The sequence below is a fragment of the Adiantum capillus-veneris genome, chromosome 5, assembly GCF_014529385.1.
Source record: "Adiantum capillus-veneris isolate H3 chromosome 5, ASM1452938v2, whole genome shotgun sequence".
NCBI lineage: Eukaryota > Viridiplantae > Streptophyta > Polypodiopsida > Polypodiales > Pteridaceae > Adiantum > Adiantum capillus-veneris.
Genome location: NC_140935.1, coordinates 164,580,965 through 164,596,098, shown reverse-complemented (window position 1 = coordinate 164,596,098; position 15,134 = coordinate 164,580,965). Strand labels below are relative to the sequence as shown.

Here is a 15,134-nt window from a genome sequence, read left to right as displayed (position 1 = left end):
ATGGCCTTCAAAATCAAAAGCAGTTACATGAAAAGCTGCAAACTCAAAAAGTAAGCTTTTACCCAAGCATATTGTATGTGTCCTAAGCATGGGCCATCATATGTTGAATTGTGAGGTCCCCACCCCGCCGTATCAAACGGCGGATCTGATGGTGAACCTGGTGGCCACTAGATCTATAGCGGAAGCAAACAAAGTGGTTCAGGGTTCAGCTAGCGGACGATCTCTCATCACAAAGTGAGTCGAGTTCGAGCCTACTAGCAATGAGATCTAGCTCCACCTCGCAGGGGAAGCGTACTTAACCTATCTAGCGATCGTAAGACCCACCTTCCAAGAGGGGAGAAATCCCGAGTGCCTTTTTCCCCATGTTTCAGAGGCACGTACACTTGAGTCTTCGCCGCTCTAGTGGCAATGAGTATTACTAGTGTCGATTTAACCACTATGGGGACAGAGAGTTCCCGACCAATCGGAACCACCCTTCTCATAGGCATTGGCAACCTTAGCCAAGCCCCCACTTTCCACCCCCACATTCACACTTCCTTGTGTGTCCTAATTACTACCACAAAAGTTGTTCAACATAAAAGTTCCTTGATTAGATTCCGATTTACAATGTTCGTTAAGACAGCCCTTCAATCAGTATTGCAAAGCGGCACCAAGACAGTATTCTAGTAAAAATTCTACTCAAACTTATTCATTAAAATTTCAATGTTCTCGAGATACAACATCCCCCTCCTGCGAGAGTTTACTCCTCCCGTTGTCGCCTAGCTGCCCATACAACTAGGTATGTCCACCGCATAGAAAGCACGACATGGACATTCCCACCGCATAGAAAGCAAGACGTGGGTTCCCACCGCATAGAAAGCAAGTCGTGGGTAATGGCCCCAAGCTAGTAACTCTAGCTACTACGAAATTGTCGCGAACCACCCCCTGTGATCAGTAGGGGGATGAGGACTAATTCAACATTGGAAATTGAACGAATATGTCGAACTAAATTTTCCCTAGCAGACATTCCTTCCTATTGCAAACAGTACATCCGTCAACCATTTCTTTCCTACTTTAGACTTTAATATACAAATGAATTCAAATGCCGAGGTTTTCGTCGGATTTCTCCAACATATTTGGGGATATGTCCTTTCCTAGCTAAACGTATGCAATGTTAAATTAAACAACTTGAATGAAATTGTGACCTACCTCTTTCATTTCTTTCTCAATAGCCCGTGAGATGGCCGGTGCTTGTTCGTCCATGGGAGCTTTTCCTTTTCCATTCACATTGCTCGTTTTCGTCTCGCGGTCGTGGGCACCACCGAAGCGAGTTCTCTTAACCGGGGCCATTTTATACTCACTACTTTAAATGATAAACTTGGACAAAAGAGCTAATGTCCGGTAGCATCATAACAATCCAAATGATAGATTAGAATCATTGAACAATCCCCCTTATACGAGAGGGTTAGATTTTTCCTTCGAGACATAGTAATTTTACGGATAATACTTTACTTGTCCTATGGGAACCGGCTCTAAAGTTAATCACTTGGCTTAGATGATTAAGAATTTTAAAATTTTACCAATTAAATTACAAGAGAGATGAATTAAGCAAGCTCAATCACTTCCCTAATGCAATTAGAAAGATGCAGAATTTTCGCATGTATAAGTGAGAGAAAATTCTCTTCTTAGTGGCTTAATGATGGATTAATTTTGCCTTAATCACATCTTAATGTATGAGAAAATTCAATCTAACTTAGTTACACCAATATTGTGTGGTAAAAGAATGAATTTCATTAAATCTACATCATTACCGGCTTGACAATTAATTACTATGTTGCCTAGGGAGAGAAATCTCTTCTAATCATGTATTAATCATTGATTAAGAGTGATGAATGGCTGCATAATTAGCTATTGGATGATGATTATGTAATGGAATATAGATATGGAGAATTAGAGAGCAGCTATTGAGAATTATTGCTAGGATTAAGCATAGTAGTTGAGGAATCGAGAGAATGATGAAGAGAATTACAGAAGAGCATAAATTAAATCATGATTACCGTGATTAGGGGTTGAAATCCTCTCGATTTTCTGATCCAAATGAGTTCTCAAGACGAGAATCTGGCAGCACTTTCCTCCTTTGCTTCTCCTCCAAAAACTGTGCCGACAGCACCTCCCCAAGATGTGTGTGTAGGTGTGTGTGTGTACTGGGTGTGTGTGTGAGCATGTGTGTGTGAGCACACTCTTAAATAGGCTCCTTCAAGCTGAAAATTGAACCTAGCTGCTATAAGCATGTGAGTGAGTACTCACTTCATGCATTGGCAAGTTTAGTTACCTTCCCACCAAGTGTCGAGTTAGCTAGTCTAACTGGCTCTCACACTCACTCTCAAGCTTTGGAAACTCTCCCACAACTCCCACAAGACAAGAGGGCGCCCTCTAACTGCTAAAGCTGGCTCTAAGTGGTCTGGAACCTGTTCCCACACAGCCTCGAGCCCCGGTGCCTTCCCGCACAACTTTAGGAAAAATTGGTTTTAAGCTAAAACGGCCCATACGAGTCGGAATTTAATGCCGTAAATTGCTATTCTAAGCTCTAACTAAGGCGTACTGGTCCAAGTACCTGCCATATTTAGCAGCTCCCGGGGTTCGAAAATGCATTTTTTTCAAATTTGGGGTATGGGTGCAGTTTTTCGAGACGGTCAAAACTGGACGGGTCGGGCGACAAAAAACTTACTATTTTGGAATTTTTTTACAAAAATTATTTTAATTCACATTTTGAAGCTTTAAAACATTCTAAACATCATGGCACTGACAGAATTTGGAAAACTGCTAAAAATAGTAACTTTTTCCATTATGTTTATTTCATGGTACAATGGTGCTTTTTTTGATCGGGGTCAGAGACCTTACATGAATACTTGTAGCCTTTTGATTCAGGCAATAACTTGTGAGATCCTTAGGCAGCCCGTCACAATACTTTGGAGCCCACCACACCAAAGTGACTAGTTAGAAAGAAGCTACAGGAGGATAAAAATTTCAGAACTTTTCAACCTCGACCTCCATTTCCTCATACTCCTCTCCTGCTCATTGTTGTTGATCTCCCTTGAATTCTCCATTGATGCTGGAAATAGCTGTCCATTTGGATTGGATTGCCCGTAGAAAAGCAATCAACTGTGCTCTGATACCATTGTAATTGGCTGGTCTACTAACCAAGCGGTAATGAACAACCAAAACAGAATTTTCAGCTCAAAGTAAATAGATATAATTAATGGAGAGAACATATCATAGATAGAAGAGATCACTGGACAGAATGATAGAGAAAATGAGAGATAGAGATGGGATGGGAAGGATGGAGAGGCAGAGTTCCTCTCCTACACGGGGATGGCCTCTGATAGGCGCCCCTTTCAGTATTTGTTTTACTTAGATAGAATGTTGTGGTACAATCCTCATCAGAGAAATGGCACCTTGCTTGTGAAAGAGCAGACCAGGAAAGACAAGGCCCATAGAATTGGCTAAACAACCCTTTAAATAGAGATGTATGTGTGTGTTTTTTAGCAAAGCAGATGTCCCAAATGTCTGCAAATTCCTCTTCTAATTGCGCTGGGAATAAGCGGGAGTGGATGTCCACCGACCTTGTTTGAATATGTCTCTTCTTGGCTGTAAATAGGTCGCGTGTACATATGCCTTGCATGTGTGGCCACCTCCCATGCATGAACTTGCCAAGTGTCCAACTGCCTTTTGCATGAGCCTTGTACAATCCAAAAAGGGCGGTAGACTTTACTTCAAACCTTGATCTAGCTTTCACCCATTATTAGTCGTCTATTCTACCTGTACTTTCAAGACACAACACGGGGGAAAGGGATACAGGCTGCTAGAATGCACCTGTATGAGAAGACCGACACCAGATTGGCCCCTAACTTAGGCGCCCCTTTCGGTATTTCTTTATTGTTTAAAAGAGGGAATAAACGCTGTGGTTCCCTACAAACTGCCCCGCACAAGCTTGGCTGAATTTCAACTGTTCCGGTCCGATTTCAGCAGCATAACTGTACTAGGACCCCTCACAGTTAGTATTCCCACGCATTGAATGACTTTCCCGATGCATACGGCACTTTGCAAAACCTGGCGAGAATCTGCAGCACACTGAATTCTCTGTTTTTAGCCCTGAAAATGCGCCAGATCACTTGTACAGCGGTCCCCTCGCGTCCCCGAACCTCCTGGAGGTATTAGGGACCGTTTAGGGGCAAAACCCTAAGCCTGCAAAAATACACAGCAGGCTGTAATTTACTGTTTCGGGCTCCGTTTCGCGTGCCGGTCGCATCCGTAGCAAGTCCTCGAGCTCCCGCACCTGTAGGGCTACTTGCCCTTTGAATCGGACGAGATTTCTGGCGTGAAACCTCTCCGAATTCACCTGTACCTGCGGGGGATTAGCCGCTAGCTAATCCAGTACCTGTGCAAGAGGCTCTTGCCTCGGCAATCGCGCATGAACCCACACAACTGTACATTGGTCAAATGAAAAGCCCACTAGAGGGCCATAACATACTACCATAGGGGAGAGAGAGAGCAGTGCGTAGCGTGCAGGGCATCACTCCTGGCACCGCACTGTACATAAGAGGGAAAGGAAGCACTCCATAGCTCTTAACCTGTGCTGACTCTCAAAGAAGCATCCTCCCAGCATAAATCAAGCGCCCCCTCTTCTGCCCTTAACTTGTAATGCATCTGTGAACAAATAGATGCAAAAAGGGGAAGATTTTCATGGCTGCCAAAACCTGCGTATCGCTGAAAACGCAGCAAAACAGCCCTGTAAACACGCATCTGATGCCTTCCAACGTTTAAAATGAGCTCCTTGGTCCTAGGTAAAGTCATGGGAAGCTCAAAAATGGAGAGAAATGGTTGAAAATCACAGTTATCAGCCTCCAAAATTGCTCCAGAAAGTCAATTACGGATTCTCAAACGTCCTCGTTTGCATCTATGTCCTACATGCCCACAGTCAACACTGATGTATTCAACACCTGTCGACACATGTACGACACATACATGCTCATTGTCAACCCCGGTGTATTCAACACTTCGTCGACACATGTATCGCCTGCGTGTGAACCCTGTCCCAATGACATAGTGGTAGCTTCGCACTTTGCCATCGCTTTGAGTCACTAACTTTCCAATGACAAAATGGTAGCCATACATTTTGCCACTGTCTTATAGTACACGTTGGGCCCAGTAACACTTTTGAGCATACCCAAACCGACAGTTTAAGAATGCAGTTACACATGTACCCTTTAATAGAAGCAATTACGGTATCCTCGACAAACTGACAAGAAATACTCACTTCTATAGCACTAACCAAACTTTTGGACATTCCATAAGAGCAATTGCCAAACTGACAATCTGTACAGCTCTAACATTCATGTAACATGTATTTGATTTGAGCTCACTTTAAATACCATGTACATCATTTGTTTCAGAAGCCAGTGTCACACTGACAATCCATGTAGCTTTGAAACTCAAGGGGTCAAGGTAGGTTGCAAATCGAAGGCTTCAAGGTAAAGTGATAACACAGTTGGTGACTCTGCAAGTTCACCTTCTTCCATCCACTTAGCATCCATTGGTGGATAGTTTCTGAACTTTACCAAGTAACGCCTAGCAACCTTGCCTTTCACTTTTCTTTCCTTATGTGCCAAAATCTATTACGGGACCAAGATCTCGTCAAGTTCCTCTACTTCCGGCTGATCTTCAGCTGGCATATCTTCTGGCACATCACCCACATAGGGTCTGAGAAGACTCACATGAAACGCATTGTAATCTTCCAACTGTCAGGCAATTTCAGCCTATATGCAACATCACTGATTATGTCGCACACTTGAAAAGGCCCATAGTAACGCATGTTGAGCTTTGGAAACAATCTTTCCTTGCTCTTCATCTTCTTTAACCTTGCCTTTTCAAAGCGTAGAAGCACCCAATCACCAAGTGAATATACCACTTCACGACAGTGACGATCAGCTGCTTTCTTTTGCTTTGCCTGAGTCTTTTCTAAGGCCACTTTGACCTTCTTGTACATTTCATCCATGTCCTGAACATACTTATCTGCTTCAAATATCTTGTCCTTTGTATGCAGTATGGGAGGAACTTTCTTGCCACCTTCAACTATCTCAAAAGGTGCCTTGCCAGTTGATGAATGCACTGTATTATTGTATGCATACTCCACCAATGGCAAATATTGCTCCCACTTTCCTTTATGCTCTGACACATAGCACTTCAGCAGATCTAGGACAATAGAATTTGCCTCTTCTGATTGCCCATCTGTTTGAGGATGAAATGACGAAGAGAATTTGAGCGTGGTGTCCATATTCTCAAACAAGCCTCTCCAGAACAAACTTGTCATGCGTGGATCACTGTCGCTAACAATCGACTGTGGCATGCCATGATACTTGAAAATATTGCTCATAAACAAGCGTGCCATCTGATCTGGCTTTATCTTCTTCCTGAGAGGAATAAAATGAGCCTGCTTGCTGAATCTATAAATAATGGTCCAAATACCATCGTTTCCTGTCTGCGTTCTCGGAAGATCAAAGATAAAATCCATAGCAATACTTTCTCATGGTTTATCTGGAATAGGTAGTGGTTGCAATAACCCTGGTGCCTTTTGCTTGTCAAACTTGACCTTCTGGCAAATTAGGCATTCTCGCACAAAGGCATCCACATCTCTTCTCAATGTAGGCGAATAGAAGAATGTCTCAATCGCTTTAACTGTAGCATCGATACCACGATGCCCTGCATACGGTGGGACACGACTCTCTTCTATAACTTTGCGTCGCAATGGCTTTGTGACACAATCTGCCATGCATCATCATGAACCCATCTTTGAGAAGATAGTGTTCATGACGTTGTCCATCCATTAGTTGCTCGAAGACCCTTGCAAAATCTTCATCATTTGCATATTGTTCTCTCATATCATCAAGTTCATGATGATAAGGAATTGACACAGCTGAAATTTATGGCTTCCTTGACAAGGCATCAGCCACAACGTTCTTCTTGCCTTCCACATGCACAATATGAAAATGGAACATGGACAAGATATTTGCCCATCGCATATGCTTCTCAGATAACTTTGTCTGTGTCAAGAAGTATCGCAAGGTCTGATGGTCTGTTTGGACAACGAAATCTGCACCTAGGAGGTAGTGTTTCCAACTTAAGAGCGCATGAATCACAGCTAGTAACTCTTTCTCATAGACCTGCATGGTCATCTTTGGCCCTTGCAAAATTCGGCTCTCATAGGCTACTACCCTGCCATCTTGCATTAGCACTGCACCGATGCTACTACCACAGGCGTCACATTGGACCACAAATGACTTCCTAAGATCTGGCAACACAATGTCTGGATCTGAAGTCATCTTTTCCTTTAAGAGATTAAAAGCTGAAATCTCTTTCTGTGTCCATCTAAGGTGACTGCCTTCTTTTGAAGAGCATGTAAAGGTGAAGCAATCTCAGCGAAATTTCGGATAAACCTTCTGTAATAGGAGCATAGTCCCAAGAAGCTTCGGACATCATGCACCGTCTTCAAATCTAGCCATGACTTGATCGCTTCAACTTTTGCAGGATCCATTCTGACACCATCCTTTGAGACAATGTGTCCCAGAAAGTGGATCTTTTCCAGAAAAAATTCACTTTTCTTTGCATTGATGAGCAACCTATGATTGCGTAGCTCTTCGAACACAATGGCCAAGTGATGCCTATGCTCCTCTTCATTCTTTGAGTAGACTATCATGTCATCAAAGAATGTACCAACAAACTCTTGGTGTGGACGGAAAATTCTGTCCATCATCCTATTGAACGTAGCAGGAGCATTTGCGAGACCAAAGGGCATCACTAAAAATTCGTAAAGGCCAAACGTTGTTCTAAAAGCAGTCTTGTGCACATCCTCTGATCTAATGCGGATCTGATGGTACCCACTCTTTAGATCTATCCTGCTAAACATAGCTGCTTCTTCTAATTGTCCAGAATATCATCAATTCTAGGTATAGGGAACCTATTCTTGATGGTATTCTTGTTCAATGCACGGTAGTCTATGCACATACGCCATGAGCCATCCTTTTTCTGCACCAACAACACTAGAGAACAGAATGGAGATGAACTGGGCTGAATCAGCCCCTTTTCTAACAGCTCCTGTACTTGGCCCATTATCTCTTTTTGCTGAGCCGCACTAACCCTGTACGGAGGCTTATTTGGTGGGCTACTGCCTGGCACCAAATCTATCGCATGGTCCTCGGGTCTCTCTGGCGGTAATTGAGACGGTAATGAATCGGAGAAACAGTCACTATACTGTTGTAAAAACATTGACCTTTCTTTATCTAACACAGATAAATTTGATTCATCACAATCTGATACTTCACGTGCAAAAACCAAGTACGCAGAAAGATGCTTTTTCATTACAGAAGTAATAGTAGAAGCTGATACAGTGGGAATAGACTCCCCTTTAAGCTTTACATCCAGAATGTGAGTCTTTCCCCTGCTCTGTACAGTGATCTTTTTGTTGTAGGCATCCATGATTCCATGTACATGAAACAACCAAGGAATACCTAACAACACATCACATCCGTCCAGTGGCATGATGTAAAATTCTTCAGCATCTACATGGGACTGGAAATGTAGGCGCAACTTTCCAATGATGGGTGTCACAGCCTCTGTATGGCCAGGACATGCCAAACCTGCCTCTGCTGTATACCCCATCTCTTCAGGTCCGATTCCCAACTTTGAAGCCAATTCTGGGGAAATGAAGTTGGCTTTGGCACCTGGATCAAAGAAGATAAGCACTGTTTGATCCCTGACCTTTCCCCATGCTCTGCAAAGCTCACTTGCATCTGAATTTGGCTTGTCGCCCACCATATCTGGCACTAGACTAGCCATGGGCTTCTTTCCTTTCTTGTCTTCCTTGTCTTCAGAATTAGCTGGCCTTTTCTTTGTAGGACAATTATAAGCAATGTGGCCAGGCTGCTCACAGATGAAGCATTTGTTCTCTGACCTCAGGACCTTATTTTGCTCTTCCGACTTGCGAGGAAATCGTCTTTTCCATTTTTTCGCTGGTCCCTTTTCTGATTCAGTCGAAGCTTTGCCTTTCCTTGCGTTGGCTGGCTCCCGAGTCCCTTTTGGAGCCTCATTGGGAACGTGCTTCTTCGTTGAATTTTTCTTGGTTGATCCTTCCTTGACGCTAGTATTGAATTCACAATCTTCTCCCTTGAGCAAACTATTGCCAGTGTTTGCTACCTCGATGAGCTGCGTCAAAGTAGTGACTTTAGTCTTCGTACAGTACTTTCTCAATCCTTTGGGTAGGCCACAACAATATTTTTCAATTTGTTCTGTCAGTGGCACAAACCTACATGAAGTTACTGGAAGTAGAGCTTTCCAAAACTTCTGATTGTAGTCATCCAAATTCTTGCAAGTAGCAGCATTAAGCTGGTGCCATTCTGTCATGACATCTGCTTCAAAGTCATCATAACCATGCTGCTGAAAAAATCTGCTTGAAGTAAATCCATGTGGACGGAGCTTGCCCTTGCAGCAATAAAGTTGTCCACCATTGTCCCGCATTCCCTGTCAAGAAAGTGGCTGCCTTGCGGCCCTTTGAAGCTTCTGTAAAGTTTCCCCCTGCATAGGCCTTGTCATACTGCTGGAGGAATGAGAGAGCCTTCTTCCTGTCATCAAACCCTGTAAAGGTCGTGAAGGTCACACCTTTGCCACCTTCTTTGTACGGAGTTGGCCTCTCCAACGGCGTTAAGTTGTCATATGGAAGTGACTGAAACATGGGAACACTGTTAGGGTTCATTTGTGTTCCCTGACCACAATTAAGTTGACCTGGAAATGCCATATTTGACTGCTGATTTGTAATTCCAGCCATACCAAAATTTGCCTGTGGCATCCCAAATTGGCCCTGAGTGCTTTGAAACCCTGGTAGCATGCCCGTGACACCATACATGGGGGTTAGGCATCATCGTTTGAGCACCCCCGAATACTGTTCCTGGCGTGTAAAACTGATTTCCAGGTGCATGACCAGCCATGCTCTGGAATACCGATCCACCTCCAAAATAGCCAGGGTGTACTGAAGGTTGTGGGAAGACTTGTTGCATAGCCTGTAGGTTGCTTCGCTACCCATTAGAACCAGCTATAGGCTGCTGAAAGGTGGCGGGCTGAACTGGTACAGCTTGATAGACTGGCATTTGAGCCACCTGTTGTTGCACCTTAGGCACAGGTTGTGGAGACTGCATGTTCTCCGTCAAGTGTACAGGTGTTTCCATTGACTGTGCAGTATGAATCACCTGTGCTCGAGCCTTAGCAGGCTTTTGAATATGATCCAGTGACCCAACTTGTTGAGACGGAAGAGGAGGTTGCAAAAAGGCTAAAAACCTCGGGTTCTGCATTACTTGTGTGAACATAGCCACAGCAGTAGCCAACTGGGTCCTGAATATATCATCATCCGTCTGTGGTGGTCTTGAAGACTCACCCACTTCATGTGTCTGTTGACCCTGTGAAGAGGAAACCTCTTCAGTCACATCATCTGGTCTGTCAGCCATAATTGCAATTCCGAGTGTCTGGTCTATGATCCCCTGTGTCTTCAAACCCAACCTAACCAAGGCTCACTTCTATGGAAAAAAGTGATTTAATCCGGTCGATGGAACCATGAAACCGGCTTGTACAATCCAAAAAGGGCGGTAGACTTTACTTCAAACCTTGATTTAGCTTTCACCCATTATTAGTCGTCTATTCTACCTGTACTTTCAAGACACAACACGGGGGAAAGGGATACAGGTTGCTAGAATGCACCTGTATGAGAAGACCAACACTAGATTGGCCCCTAACTTAGGCGCCCCTTTCGGTATTTCTTTATTGTTTAAATGAGGAATAAACGTTGTGGTTCCCTACAAACTGCCCCGCACAAGCTTGGCTGAATTTCAACTGTTCTGGCCCGATTTCGGCAGCATAACTGTACTAGGACCCTTCACAGTCAATATTCCCATGCATTGAATGACTTTCCCGACGCATACGGGCACTTTGCAAAACCTGGCGAGAATCTGCAGCACGCTGAATTCTCTGTTTTTAGCCCTGAAAATGCGTCAGATCACCTATACAGCGGTTCCCTCGCGTCCTCGAACTTCCTAGAGGTATTAGGGACCGTTTAGGGGCAAAACCCTAAACCTGCAAAAATACACAGCAGGCTGTAATTTACTGTTTCGGCCTCCTTTCGCGTGCCGGTCGCATCCGTAGCAAGTCCTCGAGCTCCCGCACCTGTAGGGCTACTTGCCCTTTGATTCGGACGAGATTTTTGGCATGAAACCTCTCTGAATTCACCTGTACCTGCGGGGGATTAGCCGCTAGCTAATCCAGTACCTGTGCAAGAGGCTCTTGCCTCGGCAATCGCGCATAAACCCACACAATTGTACATTGGTCAAATGAAAAGCCCACTAGAGGGGCATAACATATTGCCATAGGGGAGAGAGAGAGAGCAGTGCGTAGCGTGCAGGGCATCATTCCTGGCACCGCACTGTACATAAGAGGGAAAGGAAGCACTCCATAGCTCTTAACCTGTGCACACTCTCAAAGAAGCATCCTCCCAGCATAAATCAAGCGCCCCCTCTTCTGCCCTTAACTTGTAATGCATCTGTGAACAAATAGATGCAAAAAGGGGAAGATTTTCATGGCTGCCAAAACCTGCGTATCGCTGAAAATGCAGCAAAACAGCCCTGTAAACACGCATCTGATGCCTTCCAATGTTGAAAATGAGCTCCTTGGTCCTAGGTAAAGTCATGGGAAGCTCAAAAATGGAGAGAAATGGCTGAAAATCACAGTTATCAGCCTCCAAAACTGCTCCAGAAAGTCAGTTACGGATTCTCTTCTCCCAAACTTGGTAAATTGACCAAAAAGTGCCACTTGGCACTCATACATGCAATTTTCCCGCATTAGGCTTCCTGCTTAAAAATCTCTCGATTGGTGCATCAATTGACTTTGCAGCAAAGTGATAAAACGTTCCCCTGGTCATTTCAGATGTAATGACGCGGACACATTTTCAGGTCCCAAAATAGCAGTTCCCTAAATTTTAGGAGATGCTGCCATTGTATTTTTCTAGGTCATCCGACCCCCTTTGTACACTGCAGCCACACCCAGAACTGAAATGTAGCCTCTGTAGCAAAGGATTCCACTTTGGCTAGTCAATGACTCCACTTTGGCTAACCATAGTCCTTGTCCAACCTTAGTGCTCTGTTGCCCTCAGGCCTGGACTCCCTCTGGACAGTTCCACACTAGCTATGCAATGCAGGGCAATTAGATTTCCTGAGGGGTGTTTCCAAAAAGTGAAAGTAAATAAATTATAAGAAAGAAATCAACATAGTAGTCACACGCTGGTGACAGCCGCCACCTCCCATGCACGCATTGCAGTTGCTTTGTATGGACTGCCAATGCCACGCATGGACTCCAATTGACTCGCATGGTCTGCGACCTCTCATGCATGGACTCTTGTTGACTTTCCCATATGGACCACCACCTGCCATGCGTGAACTTCAATTGCCTTGCGTGGACCACCATCTGCCATGCATGGGATCCAATTGACTTGCATGTGTCACCAAGTGTCCTCTTTTCCTGCATTCTTTGCCAGATAGGGGGTCACCCTGCAGATTGTCCACTTTCTCTACATACTTTGAAGTGTGAGGGTCTCATTGCTTCCAGATGCCTTCCATGTCCTCTCTCCTAGGCACCTAACAACAGTTCAGGCACCAAGTTGCTCCTATGCATGGTTATGGGCCAAATTGGTGACAACTACTGGCTACTCTGTAGGACTTGAACTGCCAAAAACAGTTTTTGAAGCAACTTTCAAAAACTACTATGACTCAAAAGGCAACTTTGTTAACTCAGCCCACGTTAGGTGTTGTAGCTGCTTCACACCAGCAGCCTGTCTATACTGGTCAGAGACGGGGATTAGTCCTGCATGTGTGCACCTAATTAGGAAAATGCGGGAAGGGGCACCAAGTTATGGGGGTCTATCTGGTTTGTAGTAAATCTCTGTGTCTGGTGTTTCTGAGGAAGGCTCTTTGGTTGAACTCCCTTGGCTCTGTAATTGGCTAGTTTAAGGTTGTTCAAGGGCTCAAGCCTCTACTGCCCATCAAGGTAGCAAAGGTCTGTTTCACTATCTGCATGCAACTAAAAAGCTTAGAAAGAGTTAAAAGTGCATGTTTTTGACGTTTGCGCAGCAAGTCTTTGCTGCGTCTTGGATATCTTCAAAGTTTTTGAAGATATCCAAAAGTTAAAAGTTAAAAGCTTAGAAAGAGTTAAAAGTGCATGTTTTTGACGTTTGCGCAGCAAGTCTTTGCTGCGTCTTGGATATCTTCAAAGTTTTTCAGCTCAGAGCTTGAAATGAGTCGGGTGTTTTGTTCATTCATTATCAGTTGAGTTGTTTAATTAGCAAGAATGCATATTTTAACAAATAAACAGATTTTGTATTTGGGGTTTGTTTTTAACATGGCTACAGGTGCCAATGGGCTTTAATTGGTGGCTATAGCAAATGATTGTATTCAGTTTGATCAGAGTTGAGAGATGGAAGATGAAGATAAAGGTGCAAGTTCAATTCTGCGTAAATTTTCTATTTTAGCTGAGGGTATTCTTGCAGTATGGGAGGGAGAGGACTCCATGTGGAGAAGAATTGAGGTTTTGGTAGAAAAGCAGCAGGTAATGAAGGACAAAATAAGAGGTGCTGAGGAAGTGCAAAGAGACCTAAGAGAGCGACTGGGTGTGCTAGAGCAGCAAGCGCAGAAGGAACAGGCATTGCTGCAGCACTTGAAACAAGAAAGATTACATGCATTAGCACAGGGAATGAAACCTTGCACTCAAGTGCTTGGATTGCTGTCACTATCAGGAAGCACTCAGTCGTCTGAACATGGTCACCTTCATGTTAGTACAAAAATTCCCTGTCCCAATGTTAGTTCAGGTGCTCCTAAGGGAGTGCAACATGGTGCAAACCTTGCAGTCTTCTCTGCTAGACAGACCGTAGCCTTTGGAATGCTTGAGTTTGCACATGAGCGGTTAACCTCACATATGTGGGCACACATGTGTGAGAGGGTAAGGAGAATGCAGACAGAAGAAGAGAGGGGGGAATATCTGCGCATTTTCAGAGGGATCGAGGGGAGAAGTGCATTCGGAATCAAACCACTAAGTGATGCCACGTACGCAGAGCTGCTTGGTTTTTCATTGAAGACGATGGAGGAGAAAGAACTGGAAGTGGAGGTGACATTAGAAGCAGCAGAGGGGCGGCTGGTGGACGAGGCCTGTAAGGCAGGGTTTGGTGGCATTGGCAACATGAGGATGCAGATGCTTGTTTACCTACAATTTCATCGATATTTCAAATCTGCAACAGCTCATCAGCGTAACGTTGCATTTGATTTTGTGAACAAGTGTATGTGCCAGCCTGAAATCATCTCTCATACGCAAAGGGCTGCCCGACTTGGTAAACTGGGTGCATTGCAACCTGCATCCCAACTCATCCAACTTGCGTGTTTCTTTCTCTCTCTAAGTGCAACCACTGATGATGCTAGTGGAGATGTCATAGTATTTGGGTAATACTATGCACGAGCAGCTGATGACTACCATGCATGGGTCCTAAGACTCCCTGAATTTCTCATATATGTACTTCAATTCAAGAGTTTCAAGTGGACAGGCTCTAGTGAAAATTGTAAAGCTACTATCTAATCCTCCTGTTCTTTCCAAGTATTCAGTGGCCACCTTTTACTCTGATCAAGGAAATGTCACATGGTGTTCTTCCCTGGTCTCTACTTTCATCTTCCATACTATTCTATATGATAAAACCACTAGATTTGTAGACCCGTATGGTGTTTATGTCTTGACTTGGAAACTTTTTCCAAGTAGACTTAGAGATGCTACCACATGATACTTAAAACTCCATAGAGAAGCACCGGAGATGCTAAGGTCTCAAAGAGGTGTTCCTTGAGAACCCAAACATTTAATCTCTATTGCATTGCACATGTTCTCAAATTCATAGTATGCTCTCTTCGCCGCCTACATGCGTTGCTTAGTGCAATCATTCCATTTATGATGGGCCAGAACCTCAAGGCAAAGGTACTTAAGCTCTCTACCACTTCAAGGAAAGGGCATGGGCATGGCTTCTCCTTGTTGAG

The 15,134-nt window shown here is 44.2% G+C and overlaps 1 protein-coding gene across 2 annotated transcripts in view; it reads left to right on the top strand.

The window, feature by feature from the left end:
• Positions 1-14,761, top strand: part of LOC147458488 (uncharacterized) — an 81,864-nt gene extending 67,103 nt beyond the window's left edge. The window contains exon 2 of one of the 2 annotated variants that reach the window (XM_086513124.1): positions 13,475-14,761. In XM_086513124.1, coding sequence (XP_086369250.1) covers positions 13,540-14,559 — 1,020 coding nt within the window. In that variant the 5' untranslated portion in view covers positions 13,475-13,539 and the 3' untranslated portion in view covers positions 14,560-14,761. Of the gene's footprint in view, positions 1-13,437 lie in introns of both variants that reach the window. The other variant, XM_086513125.1, reaches the window with a different exon arrangement.
• Positions 14,762-15,134: the final 373 nt, after the last annotated feature.